General features: G+C 40.9%; 2 protein-coding genes across 2 annotated transcripts; one reads left to right on the top strand and one right to left on the bottom strand.

Annotated features, from left to right (window-relative positions):
* The first annotated feature begins 686 nt into the window (after positions 1-686).
* Positions 687-10,541, top strand: fgl1 (fibrinogen-like 1). The gene is made up of 7 exons (XM_041797935.1): positions 687-895; positions 3,406-3,574; positions 3,918-4,077; positions 5,057-5,154; positions 6,202-6,290; positions 8,454-8,641; positions 10,199-10,541. Exons 1-7 carry the CDS (start codon positions 827-829, stop codon positions 10,395-10,397), a joined length of 972 nt encoding a protein of 323 aa, XP_041653869.1. The 5' UTR covers positions 687-826; the 3' UTR covers positions 10,398-10,541.
* Positions 10,542-16,222: 5,681 nt separating this feature from the next.
* On the bottom strand, positions 16,223-19,987 carry LOC121516729 (beta-1,3-galactosyltransferase 2-like). Its single transcript, XM_041798132.1, has 4 exons — positions 19,962-19,987; positions 17,588-17,681; positions 17,183-17,449; positions 16,223-16,810 (listed from the first exon to the last, which is right to left on the bottom strand). Exons 1-4 carry the CDS (start codon positions 19,985-19,987, stop codon positions 16,223-16,225), a joined length of 975 nt encoding a protein of 324 aa, XP_041654066.1.
* Positions 19,988-23,426: the final 3,439 nt, after the last annotated feature.

Here is a 23,426-nt window from a genome sequence, read left to right as displayed (position 1 = left end):
TGGACTGAGGAAACATGGAAAACTATTCTGTGGTCAGAGGAAACATGGAAAACTGTTCTGTGGTCAGAGGAAACATGGAAAACTGTTCTGTGGTCAGAGGAAACCACAGACGCCGTGTCCTGTGGACTAAAGAGGAGAGGGAGCATCCAGCTTGTTCTCCTGGCTCAGGTCTAAAGCATCTCTGATGGGATGGGGTTGCATTAGTGCCTATGGCGTGGGCAGCTCTAACATCTGGAAAGGAACTATCAATGCTAGATGTATCACAACAGCATGGCTTCACGGGAGAAGAGTGCAGGTCCTGAACTGGTCTGCCTGCAGTCTAGACCTTTCACTGATAGAAAACATTTAGAGCATCAGAAAAGGACAAAACCAGCAAAGAAGACCCAGATAGAGTCCTACTCAGACAAGAATGGGACAACATTCCTCTCCATCAGCTGGTCTCCTCACTTCCCAGATGTTTTCAGACTGTTGTTAAAGAAGAGGAGATGCTAAACAAAGGTAAACATGGCCCTGTCCCTACTTTCTGGGAATTGTGGTTGTTTTCCACACAGATTCTGTTATTACGGGAATTCTGTTTGCTCTCTTTCCTAACACTGCTGCCTTTTAGAGCCGTGTTCCTGACCCTCCCTGCATATTTGTGTGTATATTAGGACCAGAGAGAATCTGGTATTCCACCTGGTCTTTATTATCCTGGGTCGAGCTCAGTCTGGGTCCAGATGTGAGGAAACGGCTTTCTGGGAATATAAAAAAGACACAGCTAACCTCGGAGAAGCACATTATCTTCTGATTTCTGATCCTTACATTTATCTCTTTTATAAAGCAGAGCATGATGGGACTCTGGCGGCTGCAGCTGGGAGGTCTGATGGTGATCACGGCTTATATCCAGGCTCTCTGTGTGAGTACTCGGACAACACTGTTAATAATCTGGACTTAACTTTAACATTACAAATGTTATCTTTAGTTCATTTTCAGTGCTTTCAGACCTGTTCAGGTGTTTTTACACGAGGTGACTGTCGTTAGTATTAGACCAGTGATACTCATCGCGTGGCTCTAGACCAGTGGTTCCCAAATGGTGTGGTGGCAAGTCAAGATGTGCCTTGGGGATCTGACTTAGCCCCTGAAAAAAAAAAAACCCAGAGAATGGGTTCTCCCCAAGGAAACAGGCGTATCCATCTGCTTTGCAAGGTTATGGCAAGCTATTATTGACTTGAAATTGGTGTTAAAATTATTAATTCATGCTTTTTTTTTTTTTTACCAAGTTAACCAATTTTTCTACTCATTTTGCCACATATTTTGAGAACTTAGACTATTTTTGCTGCTGTTTTATATACTTTTAAAAAACCTTTTTACATATTTTGCCAATTTTTTTGAACTTTTTGCCAAATTTCACCAATTTTTGCTACCTTTTTGGTGTTTTTTGCCTACCTTTGCTATTATTTGGACATTTTTTGCCCATTTTTTTTAACACTTTCAACCATTTTTACCACCTTTTAGCAACTTTAACCCTTTTCTGCCACTTGTAACCCATTTTTGCCACCTTTTTGCCAATGTTCACTCACTTTGACTTTGTCTGGACAATTTTGCCCATTTTTAAAAATTATTTTTAACCCGTTTTAACCACCTTTTTACGACATTTAACCCTTTTTGGACACTTGTAACCCATTTTTACCACCTTTTGACAATTTCAACATGTTTTTTGCCACTTTGAACCCGTTTCTTGGTCCCTTATGCCAATTGTTACCCATTTTTGACTTTGTCTTACCACTTTTTGCCAAATTTTGCCATGGTTATTTCATTACTTTTTACTGATTTTGCCACCTTTTGCCCACTTTTGCAACTCCCATTTGGCTGGGTCCCAGAGACCTCTCCCCTTTATCCCCCTTACAGCCCACCTTGACTTTTATATTATTCTAAAAGTTTGTTTTGTATTGATATGAATATGGTGTGCCTTGAGATTTTGGCTTAACCTTAGGTGTGCCTTGGGTGTAAAAAGTTTGAAAACCACGGCTCTAGAGCCTCTTGTGGCTTGTTTGTGTCTTAATTTGAAATATCATTCCCCCAGAAAACCGTTTATAAAGGGAAACTTTGACCTCAGTTTGAATCCCCACATTAGTACAGTTGGCTTTAGTTTTTAACCTTTATTTTTTGTGTGTATATTTGCATCGCCCTAATTTGCAATTTTTTGCCAAATTTTTTCTATTTTTTTGGTCACTTTTAATCCATTTCTACTGCTTTAAGCCCATCTCTGCCATTTCTTTTTGCCACTTTTTGCCCATTTTTACTACTTCTATCCATTTTTTTGCCACCATTTTTTTTTTGCCAGTTTTTATCCTGCTTTTTGCAATTTTTTTTCTTCTTCTTTGCAATTTTTTGCCACTTTTTCCCCACATTTTTGCCTATTTTAGTCACTTGGACACTCATATTTTTGTCATGTTTTTGCTGTTTTTTTGGCTATTTTTTGCCACCTGGGACTCATTTTTTTGGTAACCTCTCACCCTGTGTCACTTGTTCTCCCTGTTGTTCCACTTTTCACCCACTTTTTGTCATTTTATGCCTAATTTGCCCCTTTTTTGCTGCTTTTTGACCATTATTTGCCATCTTTAACTTATTTTTATTGCTACTCTAACCAGTTTTTGCCACTCTTCCCCTCTAACATTGTGGCTCCTGCAAAGGTATTTTTCAATACTTTGACTCTTTGGTTGAGTAACGCTGTGTTAAACAGACGGCTGTGTTTAAATGTCCACCCTCACTGAACAGATCTCCGCGTTTCTGACAGTTATTGATGGTTTTTCTCTTCCAGATTCTTCTTGTTTTACTTTTTAACTGTAAAATTATTGACAAGCTGTGTCAGAATGTTGACAGGCTGTTGTTTCTGAACTCAGTTAAAGGAACAGATCTGTATTTGCATTCTTTCTTGTACAGGATTGTTTCAGATCATATCTGCACTCTAAAATTAGTCCATATTCACCTGTTATGCTGCTGAGAAGCATCCCCACAGCACCATGCTGTGAGGATGCTTCTCACAGCATGGTGCTGTGGGGATGCTTCTCAGCAGCATGATGGAAATTTGGCTGACTGAACTTTATATCATTTGAGATTTTTGGTGGTTTAAAGTAAAAATTTCAGTCAAATATTACACCAGGATGCTTCCATTTTTCCACCACACTAAGTCTCTCTCCAGCGTCTAGGACTCATGGTTGTTGGCAGGATAAAAATCTGCCTTTGTTCTTTTTGGTGGTGAGATGTAAAGTGGAGCTCTGAGTCAGAGACACTGCTAAGCCAGGGTTGGCGACTCTTTCCTGCTAATGATTGTTTAACTCTGAGCTTATTTTCCTTAAAGATCTACAGCAGGAAAAGCATTTTATTAATAACCTCAAACATGGAATGATCCACGTGTTTCTGTAGGCGTCAGACATCTGCAGTGAGGAGGTGGCTCGGCTTCGTGAACAGGAACGGCTTCTGAAGATCCAGCTTCAGGACCAAGAGCTCCTCCTCCAGAAATTACGACATCAGAACCAGCCTGACCACAAAGCTGGAGCCGGATCTGACCAGAACCAGGACACGCTGCACACAGGTCAGTCTAAGAGTACAGTCTAATGTTCAGGTCTGTCCCAGGTCAGAACCAGATCACCGGGGTTTACAGCTTTTCTTCACTGTTAACTCTTTAAAGTCCAGAGTAAAGTCCACGAGGAGCTGGTCCAGGTATGAGGGGCTGCAGGCTGGGCAAAAAGAGCCTAGAAAGTTCCAGAACCATGTTTTACTGAATATACAGGTGTTAACAGGCAGGTATGACCTGAGGTAGCTGCAGTTTGACAGCAGAGAGGATCCATCATGGCTGGGCTGAATCTCTACGATAGACTGGTTCCTGTGTGATAATTATTTTAGATAGAAATCTAAGATTCATGCTTCTGTGTCAGACTGTTCTCAGCTCTTCAGTTCAGGCTCCAAATCCAGTGGATCTTACAGGATCAGGCCTCTGAGCAGTCCGTCTCCTCTCAGAGTGTACTGTGACATGAGCGATGGAGGAGGATGGACCGTCATCCAGAGACGGATCAACGGGACTCAGCGCTTCGACAGGTGATAACCTCATCTGCTAACGTCTACCCAGCATCCTTTACTCTCCTCATGAGACATCTAATTAGAGTTTATACACAATTATTTATTTACTAACATTTATTTCCTGTTCACTGAGAGCAAAGCTAACCAAAGTCTCAGTCAGCAATACTCAGTGTGTGTGTGGCTCTTTTGTGTCTTAATTTGAAATATCATTCCTCCAGGAAGCCTTTAAAAAGGGACACCTTGACTTTAAACATGATCCATTGCAAGTAGCATTAATCAGTTTGTTTCCCACACTTACACACTAGGCTTTAATTGTCAAACTTAATTGTCAACTTTTATTTTATGTCAGTCTCCATTGCCCTTATTTGCAATTTTTGACACTTTTAATCAGTTTTTAGCTGCTTTTTGCCCATTTATGCATCTTTTTTTGCCACTTTCTGCCAATTTTTGCCAATTTTGTGCCATTTTTGCCATTTTGACCTCTATGCCTCTTTTATCCTGCTTTATGCAATTTTTATATTCCCCTTTTTCCCATTTATGCTGCTTCTTGCCATTAAATGTCACCTTTTCCCATCTGTTTGCCCATTTTTCCCATCTTTTTGCTGCTTTTTTACCATTTAAAACACTTTTCACTCATTTTATTGCCACCTTAATTGCTGCTTTATCACCATTTCTGCCATGTGTGACACATTTTTTGTCACTTCTCCCCCATTTCTGCCACTTTTTACTCAATTTTTGTGACTTTTCACCCAGTTGTGGCCGTTTTATGCCTATTTTACCCATTTTCAGCAACATTTTTGCCACTTTTTTTTTTTTTTTTACCTTTTTTTTAACCAGCTTTAACTTATTTTTTTTATAGATATTTAACCCATTTTTTCACCACTGTTCATCACTTAGATTGTGGCTCTATTTTTCAACAGTTAGGCTCTTTGGTTGAGTAACGCTGGCCCCATTCTCGTCCTGTGAGTATCGATCAATTTAGCTAACTCTCCATCAGGTCATGGGCGGAGTATAAGGCGGGGTTTGGAGACATGGAGGCGGAGCGAGGAGAGTTTTGGCTTGGAAATGACAAACTGCATGACATCACAACCCAAGGTAGGAGAGTTTTCTAAACATAGATATAAACTGAAAAATTCAGCAATTTCCCCTCAGACTGGGACAGTCCTGATCAATAATCAGACTTAGGGGTGGATAAAAATATCGCTGTGCATGTGCTTCGCGTTGTATGGACGGAGGCCGCACTCGACCAAACAACAACCAACCATAACCATGTTATGTGAGGTTTATCATAATTTCCAATGTGAGGTTTATCATAATTTCCAAGAGGAAAGAAATATTATTTAAGCTTACATGCTCTTTACTTTTTCAGTGTTTATACAGAACTGTCATGTTTTTTACTTTTGTAATCCATATGCACAAATAAGTTATTATTGTGCAGATTTTTATTTTCAGATGTTTTATTGCTCAAAAATGTGAGGTGACTTATCACATATGTTCACATGGGCATGGGCATTTCTTTAATAAATTGTCAACAGGTTATTTGTGTATTTCTATCCATCCATTTTCTATACCCCTTATTCTGTTCTGGGTCGGGGGTGGGCTGGAGCCTATCCCAGCTGTCATTGGGCGAGAGGCGGGGTACACCCTGGACTGGTTGCCAGTCAATCGCAGGGCTGACATATAGACAGACAACCAGGCACACTCACATTCACACCTACGGCCAATTTAGAGTGATCATTTAACCTAACGAGCATGTTTTTGGTGGTGGTGGGGAAACTGGAGTACCCGGAGAGAACCCACACGTGCACGGGGAGAACATGGAACCTCTGCACAGAAAGGCCCTGTTCGGGACGCGAACCAGCAACCGTCTTGCTGTGAGGCAACAGCGCTAACTGCTGTGCTGCCGTGCCGCCCCTTGTGTATTTCTACTATTTACTGAATCGACATTGAAGCATTTAAATCAATATCGAATTGAATTGAATCACAACCTAAAGAATCGAAATCGAGACAAATCGTGAGGTTCTCAACAATACCCAGCCCTAATCAGACTCACAGATGATTCTGTTTCTCTGCATCTGATTATTCAGCCATACTTTAACCACTACTGTGCCGTCTTTAACCCTCGTCCTCTGGTTCTAACAGGGAACTATTCTCTGAGGATCATCCTGGAGGACTTTGACGGGAACCTGCGCTACGCCGAGTACAGGAACGTCAGAGTGGCCAGTGAAAAGGTGAGACTGAACCCATGACTTCTATTCACAGATTCTATGTAGAAATGTAGAATCTCCTCAGCATGGACAGCTCTATGGTTTCTCTCTGGTTTCTACAGGCTGGACTGACCAATCAGATCTCAGGCTTACAGGATGTCAGGGTTGGAAATTAACCTTTTCTCTTTCCTGCTGGATTCAAAAATCTACCAGTGAGAATTATAATATTTAATATCAGTATTTAGTTTAAAACAGTGTTACTCAACCCTGATCTAAGTGCTGAAAAGTGGCAAAATGTGTTAAAGGGGCAATAAAAATAAGTTAAAGGGGGCAAAATGGTCAGAAAGCAGCAAAAAAGGGTGAAAGGGGGCAATATCGGCATAAAATGCCAAAAAATTGGGTGAAAAGTGACAGAATTGAGGAAGAAAATTTTGCAAAAAAGGGTAGAAAGTGGCAAATTTTGAGTGACAAGTGACAAAAAATGAGCTACAGCTGGCAAAAATGTCCAAAAAGTGTTTAAAAAAATGACCAAAAAATGAGTGGAAAGTGACTAAAATGGGCAAAAAGCAGCAAAGAATGGCAACATTTTTGAAAAATAGTGCATTTAAAGGCACAAGGCAGCTTAAATGGGGGATAATTGGCAAAAAGAAGTGACAAAAATGGGCTTAAAGTAGTAAAAACGGATTAAAAATGGCAGAGAAATTGCAAATAAGGACAATGGAAATATACAGACAAATTTAAAAGTTGACAATAAAAGCCAACGGTCTAAGTGTGGAAAACAAACTGACTGGATTTTCCTGCTTTATCAGAGTCCGACTCTAGAGCAGGGGTGTCAAACTGAATCATAGAAGGGGCGGGATTCTTAATTATGGTCTAACCTGAGGACCTAACAGTCCACATTTAACTGTCAACATCATTTTCACCAGTAATAAATAATGGGGAAAAAACTAGCACTGATGATAAATGATTTTCAGATTTAAAAAATCGTAATAATTAGTTAAAAGGCTCAAAATCTGAGATAATAACTCAAACTTATTAGTTCAAAGGCACAAAATTAGATGTCAAAATAATGCCTTTAAAAGGCCAATATATTAAAAAGAAAGCCACAATCATGTTTTTAAGGCAAAAATATGACTTAAAATTTAAAATGGTGCAAAATGTGAGATAAAGGTTAAATAACAAATTGAAAAAGTCAAACGATGAGATAAAATGTCAAAATTATTAATTAAAAAGCTCAAAATATGAGACAAAAAGTGGAAATAATACATTTAAAATGGTTAAGATAAAAGATAAAAAGTCCAAATAATAATGTAAAAGGTCAAAATATGAAATAAAAGTCCAAATAATAGATTGAAGTCATAATTGTGAAATGCAAAATTGAAAATATGAAATAAAAACACAAATTGATTTATTTTCTCACATTTCTTTTTTTCTAATTGTTTTTATTCCTTATTTTTTCTCATATTTATGACTTAAGGATATTTGATATCATCAAAGTTAAGTTTACATTTTGATACTGGAGGAAATCTGCAGACCTCATATTTTAGGGCCAATTATAATAAGAATATGATATGATCTCACGGGCCGGGTACCACGGGCCGGATTTGGCCCCCAGGCCTTGAGTTGGAAACCCCTGCTCTAGAGAATCAGTTATTTTGTGCACATTTTCTGCAGTCTCATGCTGGATTTCAAGCCCTCTTTAACTATACTGGACTAAAGATGAGTGGGACATCATTTTAAAGACCTTTAGCAGATAGAGCAGCTGCAGCTCTGACTCAGGGAGGAGGAAGAGGAGCGTTCTTCTCTCAGTTCCTGATTAGACCTGCTTGGTTCTCATCACAGAGTCCATAAAAATGAAACCCAAGTCATGCCTGAACATCACAGAATCAGACTTTTATCGACCTGCTCTGATGGCTGGTAGGTTGAGAAAACTCACCTGATATGGCTCAGAAATACCTGAATTAGTCTGGTGGTGGGAGCTCAGTGCACAGGGTCAGATTCAGCCTGTGGCTCCTCTCCCTCATGTTGCTGCCCTCTCTCTCTCTCCAGTTTCTGACTCTGTCCACTCTCCTGAATGAAGGCATTCTTCTAAAACACGGACATGAACGACCATCTAACACGCTCTTTAAAGGGAGAATGGTATTAACCTTCCTCAGACTGCACTCTTCACCCTCTCTGTCTCTCTAGGATCAGTACCGTCTGAACTTTGGGGCGTATGTGGGCACGGCGGGGGACGCTCTGTCTGGGACGTATGAGACTGGAGTGTCAGATTGGGCCAGCCACCAGGGGATGAAGTTCAGCACCTATGACCAGGACAACGATAAGTACGGCGGGAACTGTGCCAAGGAGGACAGCGGAGGCTGGTGGTTCAACAGGTACGAGCTCAGGAATCTACCTTTAGACTCATTTATCAAACATGCAAACATAGAGGAGGGTTTATGGAGAGGTAGGCCATGCCTGAGGCCTCAGGAGGTAAAGGCTAGGACGTAAACCCAGAGATGTTTATCTAAAGTCAGGTTTACTTAAATCTGACTCTAACAGTGGAGATGAGCAGTCAGGTGTGATGTAAATGAGGCATTTATAAAACAGTTTCAACAGACCTCCTCCTGTAAAGTCCTCCTCTGTTTCTGTCTGCAGACCTCCTCCTGTAAAGTCCTCCTCTGTTTCTGTCTGCAGACCTCCTCCTGTAAAGTCCTCCTCTGTTTCTGTCTGCAGACCTCCTCCTGTAAAGTCCTCCTCTGTTTCTGTCTGCAGACCTCCTCCTGTAAAGTCTTCCTCTGTCTGCAGACCTCCTCCTGTAAAGTCCTCCTCTGTTTCTGTCTGCAGACCTCCTCCTGTAAAGTCCTCCTATGTTTCTATCTGCAGACCTCCTCCTGTAAAGTCTTCCTCTGTCTGCAGACCTCCTCCTGTAAAGTCTTCCTCTGCCTGCAGACCTCCTCCTGTAAAGTCTTCCTCTGTCTGCAGACCTCCTCCTGTAAAGTCCTCCTATGTGTCTGTCTGCAGACCTCCTCCTGTAAAGTCCTCCTCTGTTTCTGTCTGCAGACCTCCTCCTGTAAAGTCCTCCTCTGTTTCTGTCTGCAGACCTCCTCCTGTAAAGTCCTCCTATGTGTCTGTCTGCAGACCTCCTCCTGTAAAGTCCTCCTCTGTTTCTGTCTGCAGACCTCCTCCTGTAAAGTCCTCCTATGTGTCCGTCTGCAGACCTCCTCCTGTAAAGTCCTCCTCTGTTTCTGTCTGCAGACCTCCTCCTGTAAAGTCTTCCTATGTGTCCGTCTGCAGACCTCCTCCTGTAAAGTCCTCCTCTGTTTCTGTCTGCAGACCTCCTCCTGTAAAGTCCTCCTATGTGTCCGTCTGCAGACCTCCTCCTGTAAAGTCCTCCTCTGTTTCTCTCTGCAGACCTCCTCCTGTAAAGTCCTCCTATGTTTCTGTCTGCAGACCTCCTCCTGTAAAGTCTTCCTCTGTTTCTGTCTGCAGACCTCCTCCTGTAAAGTCCTCCTCTGTTTCTGTCTGCAGACCTCCTCCTGTAAAGTCCTCCTCTGTTTCTGTCTGCAGACCTCCTCCTGTAAAGTCCTCCTCTGTTTCTGTCTGCAGACCTCCTCCTGTAAAGTCCTCCTATGTGTCTGTCTGCAGACCTCCTCCTGTAAAGTCCTCCTCCGTTTCTGTCTGCAGACCTCCTCCTGTAAAGTCCTCCTCCGTTTCTGTCTGCAGACCTCCTCCTGTAAAGTCCTCCTCTGTTTCTGTCTGCAGACCTCCTCCTGTAAAGTCCTCCTCTGTTTCTGTCTGCAGACCTCCTCCTGTAAAGTCCTCCTCTGTTTTTCTGCAGACCTCCTCCTGTAAAGTCCTCCTCTGTTTTTCTGCAGACCTCCTCCTGTAAAGTCCTCCTCTGTTTCTGTCTGCAGACCTCCTCCTGTAAAGTCTTCTCTCTCCCTCTCCAGGTGTCACTCGGCTCACCTGAACGGCAGGTACTACCGTAACGGCCACTACAGCGCAGTGACAGACGATGGGATAGTCTGGTACCCCTGGAGAGGATGGTGGTACTCCCTGAAGACCAGCATCATGAAACTGAGACCAAATGACTACAGACCTGATCCTGTGGATGACCCCAACACAGTCCAGCAAAGACAGACAGATTAAGTCCTCTTAGACCAGGGTCGTCAAACTCAATCACAGCAGGGGCCGGATTCTGGATTCAGGACCAACCTGAGGGCCTAGCAGGGTCACCTTTTTAACCAGAAACTGCCAACCTTGTTTCACCGGTGATAAAATATTTAAAAAAACCTTAGCACTGATGATAAATGATTTTGGCATTTAAAAAGTTAAAGATATAAGTTTAAAGGCTCACAGTCTGAGAAAAGTGAATTTATTAGTTCAAAAAGGTCAAAACATGAAATTGAAGAATCATTTAAATAATGTAAATAAATAATATATATTTTTAAAGGCAAATATATTAAAAAGAAAGAAAGTCGAAATCCTGAGTTTAAAAGGTTAAACTTTTAGATAAAAATTGTAATCATGAATTTAAAAGTCAAAATATGATTAAAATTTTAAACTGTGAGTGTAAAAGGTCAATCTATGGGATTATGAAGTCAAAGTTTGGAGTTGAAAATATGAGGTAAAATACAAAATAATTGGTTAAAAAGGTCAAAATATCTCTTAAAAATTATAAATATGAATCTTAAAGATCAAAATAGTCAAAATTATGAGTTGAAATGATCAAAGTATGAAATTAAAAGTCAAAATCCTAAGTTTGAGTCCTAATTGTGAGATGCTAAATTTAAAATATGAAATTAAAACACAAATAAATTTCTTTTCCCACATTCCTGACTTCTTATCTACATATTTTTACTCCTTACTTTGTCAGATTTTGTTACTTAACAAGGATTTCTTAAACCATCAGGATACGTTCACATTTTTATCCTTGAGGAACTCTGCAGACCTCAGACTGATGGGACAGTGAGAACAGAAATATCAGATCATCTTGCGAACCGGATTTAACTGTTCCATGGGCCGGATTTGGCCCCCGGGCCTTGAGTTTGACACCTGTGTCTTAGACTGACTATCCTGGGATAAACAGCTCCGCTCAGGTTCTTCTGACTGCTGTTGAATCAGGTTTCACATTTAAAGCACACAGAAACATTTATCTACTATTTTACATCACCTACTCTAAACCCACTGATCTTAGAAATCAGGGCGCTGTGCTTCCACACTGATATATCAGACCTGTAGCAGAGACAGCAGCCTCAGCACATGAACAGGTCAAACTTCAGAAACATGAGAGGTTTAGTTTCTAGGAGAGCATACTGAGAGTCCTTAGAAACAACACAGATTACCTTCACAGTTTACTTTCTCGTCTGTGATCGCTCCCACCTTTACTGTCATCTGCATTAAAACTATTCACTCAATGAACACTGAGTCCTCATGTCTTCTTATTTATTACAGTGGTTCTCAACCTTTTCAGCCCGCGACCCCCAAAATAAAGGTGCCAGAGACCGGGGACCCCCACTGTACCTGAAGGTGGTTGAACACAGCCATGATCATTCTAGAATAGTCATGTGGAGACAAGGCCGTCCATGAGGGGGGGTAAGGGGAGAGCCAAACTAGAGTGGTCCACTGTTAAGCTGTGATATCTATATTTTATATTTAACCTGAAAAAAATAATCACTCTTAGCAAAGAAAAAATATCTCTGTTTTTGATAATTTGTGCAGTAGAAAGCCTTCTTAAAAATGTCAATCCCTTTTGTGCAAAAAAAAAATTAAAATGGGTTAAAACTGCTAAAATGGGTTATTAATGGCAAAGAAAATGGTGGAAAATGTGGTGAAATTGGATTTTAGCAGCAGAAATGGGTTAGACATGGCAAAATTAGATAAAAATGGATAAAACTGATAGAAAAAAAAGGTACAAATGAGTTACAGTGGCAGAAATAGTGGTAAAAGGGAGTTAAAAGTGACTAAGCAGCCTTAAATTGATCCATGGGTAAGCCACGCCCCCTCCACTCACTCGGACAAACAATGAACTAGTGATGGGAAGTTCAGCTCTGTTCAGAGAGTCGGCTCTTTTAACTCGGCTCCCAAAGAAGGGCCAGCTCTTTCGACTCCCAAACGGCTCTTTATGTAGGATCCTTTGTAGCCCTATATTTTACCTTAATGTTGCAAAAAATAATGGTTAGTGTGTTGAAACCCCTTTTGCATTCACTGTTTTTATGAGAAGCCTTATAACTGCCTAATTCTGAGCATTTATTCTGCTACAAAACCATTCTTAGGTTTCAGCATTTAAATTCCACTGGTTAGGGTTAGAACTAATGCTGATGTAGACGTGAGTGCACATGCGCAGTACAAGTCAGGTTTCCGGGACGAATCGGGTAGTGACACCCCCCTCTCTGTTTTCACATAACGGTATAATCCTTTATCTTCACATGTGATTGGCTGCATGGCATCCATGCTGGCCAATCAAAACAGAGTTCTGACCAGAGCTGGGGCTGAGCACTGTGACAGCTAAGCAGCTAAAGGAAAAAAAAACTGGGAGCCGGCTCTCACTCTATGCCTCTTCTGATTCACTAGAAGGCGTCGGCTCTCAGAGCCGCAGCTTTGGAGCATGACCCATCCCTACAATGAACATTCAGTGACAGAAGCTATTGCAGGTGTCACAGTAGGAGACATTTCACTGATGATATTTAGAGACACAAAGATCAAATATAATGTGGAAGTCACCAAAAGGGTCTAAACTAAGCATTGGAGGGATATATTAATCATTTTATTGACGGGAAGGATAAAAAGCTTCAGTTAAAAGCCAAAATTTACAGGTCCCAGTGCAAACGTGATAAACCGCATCTCGTTTCCATCACAATCTCAGACCACAAGATAGAGGATCAGCATCAGAGAGCCGCTGAAGCTCAGGTTTCTGGCCTTTTACCATCTTTACCTAGAGTGTCTCTGTTAGCTTGGTGCTTCGGCATTTACATTGAATCATTCAGCATAACGTTAGCCAACCTTTGTTATGTCGGCTATTACAGATAAGTTCATGAAGCTAAGCTCCAGAAATTAACGTTAGTTTAACTAGAGCGCTCTGGACAACAGCTAACAATGATGAACGACCACCAAAGAACAAAAACTAGAACAAAGTAGGCCAACAAACAACGCAGCTAGGAGCTAGCGTTAGGCTAACTTTAGCTAATGTCGGAGATGTTAAAGATAACTTTATATTTATTTCCAGCAAAGTGACAATATGCTGCTTCAAACAGGATGTTGGCTTACCTTAGAACAGATGTTAACTTTACTGACGCTGAGTTGATGCTGTGGTCTACCGCACAATTATATCCAAAGAAGACACTTTTCTCGGTTTAGATGTGGCTCAGGAAAGGGTAAAAATACACTCCGTCGCCCAGCCTCTCAGGATACCGTGTGTTGGAGTCACATGTACCCCATGAACACCGTTTGACCATTTCTAAACTTAAAATCTCAAAATAACCTCATAAAACCGGACAAAAACTGAGTTTCTCCCATTCATTTCAATGGATGTCCAGGCAGCCGATGTCCGAGTGTATGGAATGGCTATACGCACTGTGATTGGCTCATCGCGTTTGAGGGCGGGACTTAGCCATAGGTCAATTGACAGAACTGGGTGGAAATTTGGTGAAATGGGATGAAAAATTGATATAAACTGTCAACATATTGTTGACTGATAAAGGGAATATAGGCAGATATAGGCAGAAACTGGTCAAACTGGCAAAAATGGGAATATCAGATTGTGAAATGTGGTTAAAATGGTAAAATTTAGGAGTAAAAATTGGTTTATGGTGGTAATAATGGGTCAACAGAGGCAACATAAGAGTGAAGTGGCAAGAATCGGTTTGGAAGTGGAAAAAATGAGCAGGAAAAGAGCAGTGGAAAGGGTTTGAAATGGGCAAAAATAGTGTTTAAAATTGGTGGGTAAAAATAAGGAAAATGGGTTATAATTTGGCAAAATTGTTGTAAAGTGGCAACAGTGTAATTAAAATATTCATAGTTATCTTTACATCATTTGGAAACCCCCTCTCACTGTCTCACAACCCCAAATGGGGTCCCAACCCCAAGGTTGAGAACCACTGATTTATTACACTGTTTCAGCATGATAGATTCTGCTGTCTTACATTTTTAGGACTTTTCCTCAATCTTTGTACAGATGAGAAAGGTCAAAGGTCAAGGCTGTTGATCCATTTAGCCTAAAAAAAAAACTGAGTAATTTTCCATAAAACTAAAGAATGAACTGCTTTTGGAGGTCAAAGGTCAGGGTCACTAGCTCTCATGTTTATCTCTTCATGAATCATTTAAGAAATAAAATTTCTAGCAACAACAGACCTACAGAGACTTTAACCTGATAAGATATTCCTTTATTAGTCCTGGAAGGGAAAGCACACGAGAGTAAAAAGAATATTCAATTACCATGCAAAACAAAATATGAAATACAGAAATGTAACTTACAATTCAAAAAATACATAAATACAATTTACAGCTCTTATGTACATGTTGAATATATTACAGATTGGATACCCTTGACCTTTTAGAGGGTTAAATAAGGTCAGACAGACCCTTGACCTGTTAGAGGGTTAAATAAGGTCAGACAGACCCTTGACCTGTTAGAGGGTTAAATAAGGTCAGACAGACCCTTGACCTGTTAGAGGGTTAAATAAGGTCAGACAGACCCTTGACCTGTTAGAGGGTTAAATAAGGTCAGACCCATGACTTTTTAGAGGGTTTAATACGGTCGGGCAGACCCTTGACCTGTTAGAGGGTTAAAAAAGGTCAGACAGACTTTTGACCTATTAGAGGGTGAAACAAGGTCGGACAGACCCTTGACCTTTTAGAGGGTTAAATAAGATCAGGCAGTCCCTTGACCTGTTGGAGGGTTAAACAAGGTCAGACAGACCCTTGACCTGTTAGAGGGTTAAATAAGGTCAGACAGACCCTTGACCTGTTAGAGGGTTAAATAAGGTCAGACAGACCCTTGACCTGTTAGAGGGTTAAACAAGGTCAGACAGACCCTTGACCTGTTAGAGGGTAAAATAAGGTCAGACCCTTGACTTTTTAGAGGGTTAAACAAGGTCAGACAGACCCTTGACCTGTTAGAGGGTTAAATAAGGTCAGACAGAGCCTTCTTTAAATGGTTTCATGTTCTTTGGCTGCAGAATCGGGACAAACAGGCAGGTTCTCTAGCCATGTTTGATGTTTCACATGCTTTTCTAATTCAGCATCCTCTATCTGTTAACCGTTGCCTTACATGTGAGTTTTTCTGAGTCTTTAAAATTTTAACAAACTTGAATTAAAAAGTTCCATTTTAACTGGGATGTCCCCGCCATGGTTTCCTGTGGTTGACTCTTACAGGGTTTCTGATATTTGCGTTTTCCTGTCAGCACTTTCAGCTTCAGTCTCTTTGAGAAGCAGTTTTCTTTCCTGTCTGAGGATTAGAACCAGAGACCTGGTTCCTGAATGGTTTTTCTTCCAGCCGGCAGAGTAGAACCAGACTCAGAGATGGACCCAGAGCGGGAGACATGTCCCCTTTAAAGGCTGAAAAAAATAGAACTTTTCAATCAATAACGTGCTAATTAGACCACGGTGTTTATCCTGATTTTATTTAAAGTCCGTCAGCATCATCCCAGAAAAGCTGGCACGTATAGGTCTAGTTCCTGACCCCTGGAGGAGGGCCAGACTTTGGCCTCAGTGTTAGTGAGGAAGATGAAGTTTCTCAGTGCAATCAGTAAAGCTGGAATAATCAGCGATCATTTTCCTGAGAACAGAAGGAGGACGTAGGTGTTTGGTGACTCCTCAGCCTTTTCTGTGAACGTCTCAGTGACTTCTTCATTAAAGCACACTGATCACATCCTGTTACAGCTGTTACCAAAGATAGGATCAGAAATCTGCGTAAGACTTTCCAGATAAAGAAACCAAAGCGTTGCAGTTCCAGCTGCAACATTACAAACCTGTGACTAACAGCCACTCCTCCTCTGAGTCTGATAAGATTTCCACATTTGTGACAGCTGCCTGGAGCTCTGCAGAACTGTTGTAATAACTGAGGTCCAGTAACAGTCGCGCATAGAACGCGGCATGGTCAACCTGAACAGATCAGCGTGTGGAGGATCTGTGGGCGAGATTCCCAGATATCTCAGACACAGCCCCACGTAAACGTCTTCGATGTAAAGAGCTCTAACGTGTGCAGACGCCTCCAGGATCCTCTCGGGTAAATCCAGGGAGAACACGTAGCCCAGTCCCAGAGCGTAGGGGGGGTAGAGAGACTCAGGAAAGGCTGAAACTGGAACATACCACTTTGAGTGAACGTCTCTGAGAACAGCAGCTCTTCTGACCAGCATTCCTGTCATGTAGAGATGTTGAGGGGCTTTCAGGAGCATGCCCACTAAATTCTGGACATTCAGGAAAATGTCTGAGTCTACCTTCATGGCGTAGGAGGTGTTGGGACAGTGAGAGAGCACCCATTCAAACATGATCATGGTTTTAATGGTGAGGTTTCTGTAGGAGTCCAAGAAGTTACTCTGGAGAATATCATGATGTCTTTGGCTCTCCAGGAAAATCTGCAGGAGGGGGGACAGAGAAGTACGACAGAGTATTAGGGCCAGACTAAGAGAGAGAGAGAGAAAAAAGAATCAAAGTATATTTTTTTGACATTACGAGAATAGTCATAATATTACAAGCATAAAGTCTTAATATTACAAGAATAAAGTCTTAATATTAAGAGAAAAAAAAATCATAATATTATGAGAATAAAATATTACAAGAAAAAAGACTGCTGTTAAAATGAGCAATGTTGAGCATCTTGTGAAGCAATACTTTAGTATCAGTTTCACAAATAAGGAAATACTTCATCTTTTGGCACATCAGCATCAAATTATTTTCAGAATCAGGACAATACTCCATCATAGATCTCCTCTCACCTGCTCCTGAAGGGGATCTGTCCCATTTTCCAGCTTGGACAGTCCCAGTAGGAAGTAATGGCTGACCCTCTGACCCAGCACCAAGGTCTCCTTCCCCCATGTGTTGCGGATGGCGTCCCGGGCCTCACTGTTGTGTGGAGCTACTGGGATGATGAGGACTAAGAAGGGACGTTCCTGCTGACATCTGTTTGGCTCATCCAACGTGAAATGATACTTTCCAGGGTAAGCCACAAAGACCTCTGATCCCGCAGGGTCAGCAGCAGAGATCTGTGGAAAGTGGACTGGTTTTAGAGAACTGAAGCTCAGCTTTAAAGGACTAATCTGTGCTTTTTGTTATTCACATGGTTTCATATGACAGGACAGGCTGTGGATTGTTGCAGGTGTATTCAGAAAAGAAATACTCACACTGCTAGCTTTAGTAGTCACAGTGGCGTCAGAGGGGCTTGATCCCGACCTCCTGGTCCAAAAGTCCAAAGGCCACAATACCTGGAGTCCCGAACTATAGAGAATTAACATGAGAGTTCCCGTCAGGAGGAAGACCATCACAACACACAAGCGCCGCCTTACCCCTGTCCACCAGGATTTCTCACTGCCGAGACAAAAGCAGAAGTCAGCATCTTTAATGGGTCTGACTGCAGAACACAAGCACTAAGAGTGGAGCCAGATCAGGAAGCTCTGACTGACTCCTCTCATGCATATGATCCTTCCTACCAGCCAGGATGTTAGTGGGACTGTTTAGAACTGAGGAAGGAGCTGCACTAAAATCTGCAATCAGAATCTCTCACATACTGGAAACACTGGAAATACACAGCAGGGGTGTCAAACTTGAGGCCTGGGGGCCAAATCCGGCCCGTGGCACGGTTATACCCGGCCCACCAGAGCATATCATGTTTTTATTATGACAGGCCCACCAGTATGAGGTCTGCAGATTTCCTCCAGTATAAGGATGTAAACTGATTTAGAATAGCATTTTTAAGTCATAAGAATTACAGTAAAGAGTTAAAATAATTTGATAAAAAGTCAGTCATGTAGGAAAAGAAATTTGTGTTTTCATTTCCATCTATCCATTTTCTATGCCACTTTTCCCGTTAGGGTATTTTCATTTCATATTTTATAATTTGCATCTCACAATTCTGACTTAAAGTTTTGGTATTGATTTTTTTTTCATATTCTGACATTTTCAAATCATTATTTAGACTTTTAGCTCATATTTGGAACATTTAGATTCATGATTTTAATTTATAAGTAATTTTTTTTTGACATTTTTAACTCCTAACTTAAAAATTTAATCCCAAATAATATTTTTTATCTCATCTTTGGACCTTTATAACTCAGTATTTTTCATTTTATCTCATATTTTGTTATTAAAAACTCATTATTTAGAATTTTACCTCATATTTTGACCTTCTGAACTCTTGATGTAGAATTTTTCTCAGGAGTTGACCTTTTCAACTCCTAAATATAATTTTTAATCCATAAATTGACCTTTTCCATTCAAATGTAATTTTTTATCTTATCTTTTGACCTTTCGAACTCATGGTTTTGAATTTAACATCATGGTTTGACCATTTCAAATCATTGTTTTGTCTTCTATCTCATATTTTGACCATTTCGATTCACAATTTTAATTTTTAAGTTACATTTTGACATTTTACACTCATGAATTTGTATTTTATCTTACATTTTGATAGTTCAACTCCTAACTTTAAATTCTAATCTCAAATAATAACCTTTTTGATGTAAAATTTTACATTTTTTGAATCTTTGGACCTTTATAACTCAGTATTTTTCATTTTATCTCAAATTTTGACATTAAAAACTCACGATTCAGAATATTATCTTATATTTTGACCTTTTAAACTCTTGATGTAGAATTTCTTTCTCAGATGTTGACCTTTTCAACTCCTAAATACAATTTTTAATCCCAAATATTGACCTTTTCCGTTCATATTTTTAAGTTTTTTTTCTCATCTTTTGACCTTTTAAACTCATGGTTTTTAATTTTATCTCATGTTTTGACCATTTAGATGCACAATTTTACTTTTTAAGTCATATTTTGACATTTGAAACTCCTGAATTTGTATTTTATCTTACATTTTGACATTTTCAACTCCTAACTTTAAATTGTAATCTCAAATAATAACCTTTTTGATTTTAAATATTAAATATTGATCTCATCTTTGGACCTTTATAGTTCAGTATTTTTAATATTATCTCATATTTTGACCTTTTAAAACCATTATTTTAGTACTTTAACTGTTAAAATCATGATTGCAATTTTTGCCTTTTTTTAAAATCACAAAATCATTTGTCATTAATATCTTGTTTTTCCTTATAATTAGCTACCAGTGAAGATGAGGTTGACTTCCTATGAAACCTTTGACCCTGTTAGGCCCTCAGGTTAGACCCAGATTTAGAATGTGGCCCCTGCTGTGATAGAGTCTGACATTTCTGCTATACGGCACCCAGGCCTGTCTGACCTTAGGTCTGAGAGAAACGTCAGGTCTGAATGGGCTAAATATTCCCCCTTAGGCATTCAGATATCTCATTTTCTGTGTTGTACGTGTGGTTAAAAACTATGTTTTATTAAATTAACAAGGAGACAGAATACTCATGTTAGTATTTTCTTCTGAGATTAATATTTGAATGAAAGTTTACAGCCTCACAATCCCAGTTCTGCATGAGGACATTAGTAGATCTCAGCACTGATCCGTACTAACAGAGCTACACTGCACCTTCAGAGCTAATCCAGCTTAAACGACAGATGAAATCCACTCACCCTGTAGAAAGAGAGGCCTCCAGCATGGTGAACAGGCAGAGAAGAATGCCCACATCAGCTCAGTCAGCTACAGACAGACAGCAGGTAGAAATGGGGATGTAGCTGCTCTGTCAGTCTGCTCTGTGGTCTGTGGTGAAGAGACCAGCACATAAAGGCCGTTTCCTGCAGACAGTCATGCGTACGGCTCTCTGCTCTCGGAAATAAAGTCAGGACACTTAGAGCTGAGCTGAACCCAGCCTGGTTCTGAATCAGGAGCTGTCGATAATCTAGAGTCTGCAGCCCCTAATTCAGACTCAGACTCAGTCTAGAGTCTGCAGCCCCTGATTCAGAGTCGGACTCAGTCTAGAGTCTGCAGCCCCTGATTCAGAGTCGGACTCAGTCTAGAGTCTGCAGCCCCTGATTCAGACTCGGACTCAGTCTGGAGTCTGCAGCCCCGGATTCAGAGTCAGACTCAGTCTGGAGTCTGCAGCCCCTGATTCAGACTCAGACTCAGTCTGGAGTCTGCAGCCCCTGATTCAGAGTCAGGCTCAGTCTAGAGTCTGCAGCCCCTGATTCAGAGTCAGGCTCAGTCTAGAGTCTGCAGCCCCTGATTCAGATTCAGACTCAGACTCAGTCTGGAGTCTGCAGCCCCTGATTCAGAGTCAGGCTCAGTCTAGAGTCTGCAGCCCCTGATTCAGAGTCAGTCTCAGTCTAAAGACTGCAGCCCCTGAGACAGATTCAGACTCAGACTCAGTCTGGAGTCTGCAGCCCCTGATTCAGAGTCAGGCTCAGTCTAGAGTCTGCAGCCCCTGATTCAGATTCAGACTCAGACTCAGTCTGGAGTCTGCAGCCCCTGATTCAGAGTCAGGCTCAGTCTAGAGTCTGCAGCCCCTGATTAAGACTCTAGACTGAGTCTAGAGTCTGCAGCCCCTGATTCAGAGTCAGACTCAGTCTAGAGTCTGCAGCCCCTGATTCAGACTCAGGCTCAGTCTAGAGTCTGCAGCCCCTGATTCAGAGTCGGACTCAGTCTGGAGTCTGCAGCCCCGGATTCAGAGTCAGGCTCAGTCTAGAGTCTGCAGCCCCTGATTCAGACTCAGGCTCAGTCTAGAGTCTGCAGCCCCTGATTCAGACTCAGGCTCAGTCTAGAGTCTGCAGCCCCGGATTCAGACCCAGACTCAGTCTAGAGTCTGCAGCCCCTGATTCAGACTCAGGCTCAGTCTAGAGTCTGCAGCCCTGGATTCAGACTCAGACTCAGTCTAGAGTGCACAGCCCCTGATTCAGACTCAGGCTCAGTCTAGAGTCTGCAGCCCCTGATTCAGACTCAGGCTCAGTCTAGAGTGCACAGCCCCTGATTCAGACTCAGGCTCAGTCTAGAGTCTGCAGCCCTGGATTCAGACTCAGGCTCAGTCTAGAGTCTGCAGCCCCGGATTCAGACCCAGACTCAGTCTAGAGTCTGCAGCCCCTGATTCAGACTCAGGCTCAGTCTAGAGTCTGCAGCCCCTGATTCAGAGTCAGACTCAGTCTAGAGTCTGCAGCCCCTGATTCAGAGTCAGACTCAGACTCTGACCCAAGACTGAGCTAGGACCTGGGCCCCCCTAGAGGGGGTCTGGGGGGTCTAGAGGGTTGTCAATCACTTGTACATACAATTTTTAAATCATGATTAGAAACATGATGTATGACGGCTGCTGGGCCAACATAACGCAGACGGATTTGTCCGTTTCCGTGTTTCTCTGGTGAATCCATCTTCAAAGCTCCCATCTGAACCGTTTGGGCCGGTTAGAAAGTGACAGGACCAATCAGCGTTGAGGGGCAGTACTTTTGGGTGCGGTGGAGTCGTGACGTAAGCGAGCAGCAACAAGAGGCCGGTACAATTATGGAGGAAGAGATTAGCGTGGATGCTGCTAAAGCGACAGTTTGATCAGAACTTGACGACATTTCTTGGTTAAAAGAAGAACAAAGAACAGCAGTGAGTTGTTTTCTTTTTCAAAAACCACAAAAGTACTGACATGTCTACAGTCGCCATGGTTACTGTTATGCAGTTTGGAGGTTACTCCTCAGTAGCGGCTACGTCACGTGTTTTGTTGCTCTGATTGGCCCGTAACGATGTGACAGACAGAACGTTCATCCAATCACCCTCAGAGTTTTGTTTCAAAGGCTCTGCCCTTTCCCAAACGCCGTCTATGAGAGGTTTACCGTATGAATGTGTGATACAAACCCGTCTGGGGCGTCAGGTTAGGGCCAACCTAAAGATGAAAATAAAAGGATCTGCAGATTTTTGAGAACAAAAGTCAAAACTTTAGAGTAAAAAAATTAACGTCTGAGGTCACAGAAATCTATGTTTACAAGGAAAAAGTAAATATTCAAGTTTAAAAATGTGTAAATTTTGACATTCTAAACTAAAAACTGCCTGGATTTAAAAAATCATAGCTCTCTGAGACTGTAAAATCAAAAATACTGAATGAGTTTACAGAAATGTCTCTTCATGAATCACGTGATGAGTCTGGGCTGAAACCACAAACACTTCCTCATTACTCAGAAGTTTCATTCCTCTGATTTTCTTCCGGTCAGCTGTTTTAGACTTTATGATCTCAGAAACGTCCAGTTTTAGTTCACACAGCTTCATGGCTTTTAAAGAAGAAAACTTCTAGTTTTTTCTCCTTAATGTACAACTATTAACCCTTGAACATTTTCTAAAGATTACGATCCTCTGTGTGCTTTAAGAGTCCTCCTTGTATGCTGTCTAGATCACGGGCGTCAACCTCATGGTTTAAAGATCATATCTTATCTTAGTTAGAAGTGGATCACTGGAACGAGGTCTGCAGATTTCCTCCAGTATAACAATGTCAATTTAACATGGAAGATTAAAAAACATCCTTGTTAAGTCATAAAAATCTGAAAAAGTAGAGAGTAGAAATAATGAGGAATGAGGGAAAGAAATTAATTTGTGTTTGCATTTTGCATCCCGATTTTATGACCTAAACTTAGGATTTTGAATTTTTATTTCATATTTTGACCTTTTAAATTCATAATTTTGACCTTTTCTCTCATATTGACCTTTTAGGTTCACTTTTTTTTTCATTTTAAATCACATTGTGATCTTTTAAACTCCTAACTTTGACTTTTAATCCCATATTGTCACTTTTTAAACTCCTGATCTAGAATTTTATCTCATATTTTGACCTTTTAGAGTCACTATTATGAATTTTATTTCATATTTTGACCTTTTAAACTCTTGATTTTGTATTTATCTCATATCCTGACCATTAAACTCATGATTTTAAATCTCTATCTCATATATTTGCCTTTTAAAACCTTATTCTGACTTTTAATTTTGTATTTTGACCTTTAGGACGTATAAAGTTGACTTTTTATCTCAGATTTTGAACCTTTAGCTCATTTATTTATTTATTTAGCATTTATTTGACATGGACACAGTAACATTGATGCTGTGATATTTAATCATTTTGAATTTTTTCTTTTAGAAAT

The sequence above is a fragment of the Cheilinus undulatus genome, linkage group 10 (genome assembly GCF_018320785.1).
Source record: "Cheilinus undulatus linkage group 10, ASM1832078v1, whole genome shotgun sequence".
Classification (NCBI taxonomy): domain Eukaryota; kingdom Metazoa; phylum Chordata; class Actinopteri; order Labriformes; family Labridae; genus Cheilinus; species Cheilinus undulatus.
Note: the sequence above shows the minus strand (reverse complement) of the source record. Positions and strands in the feature narration are given on the sequence as shown.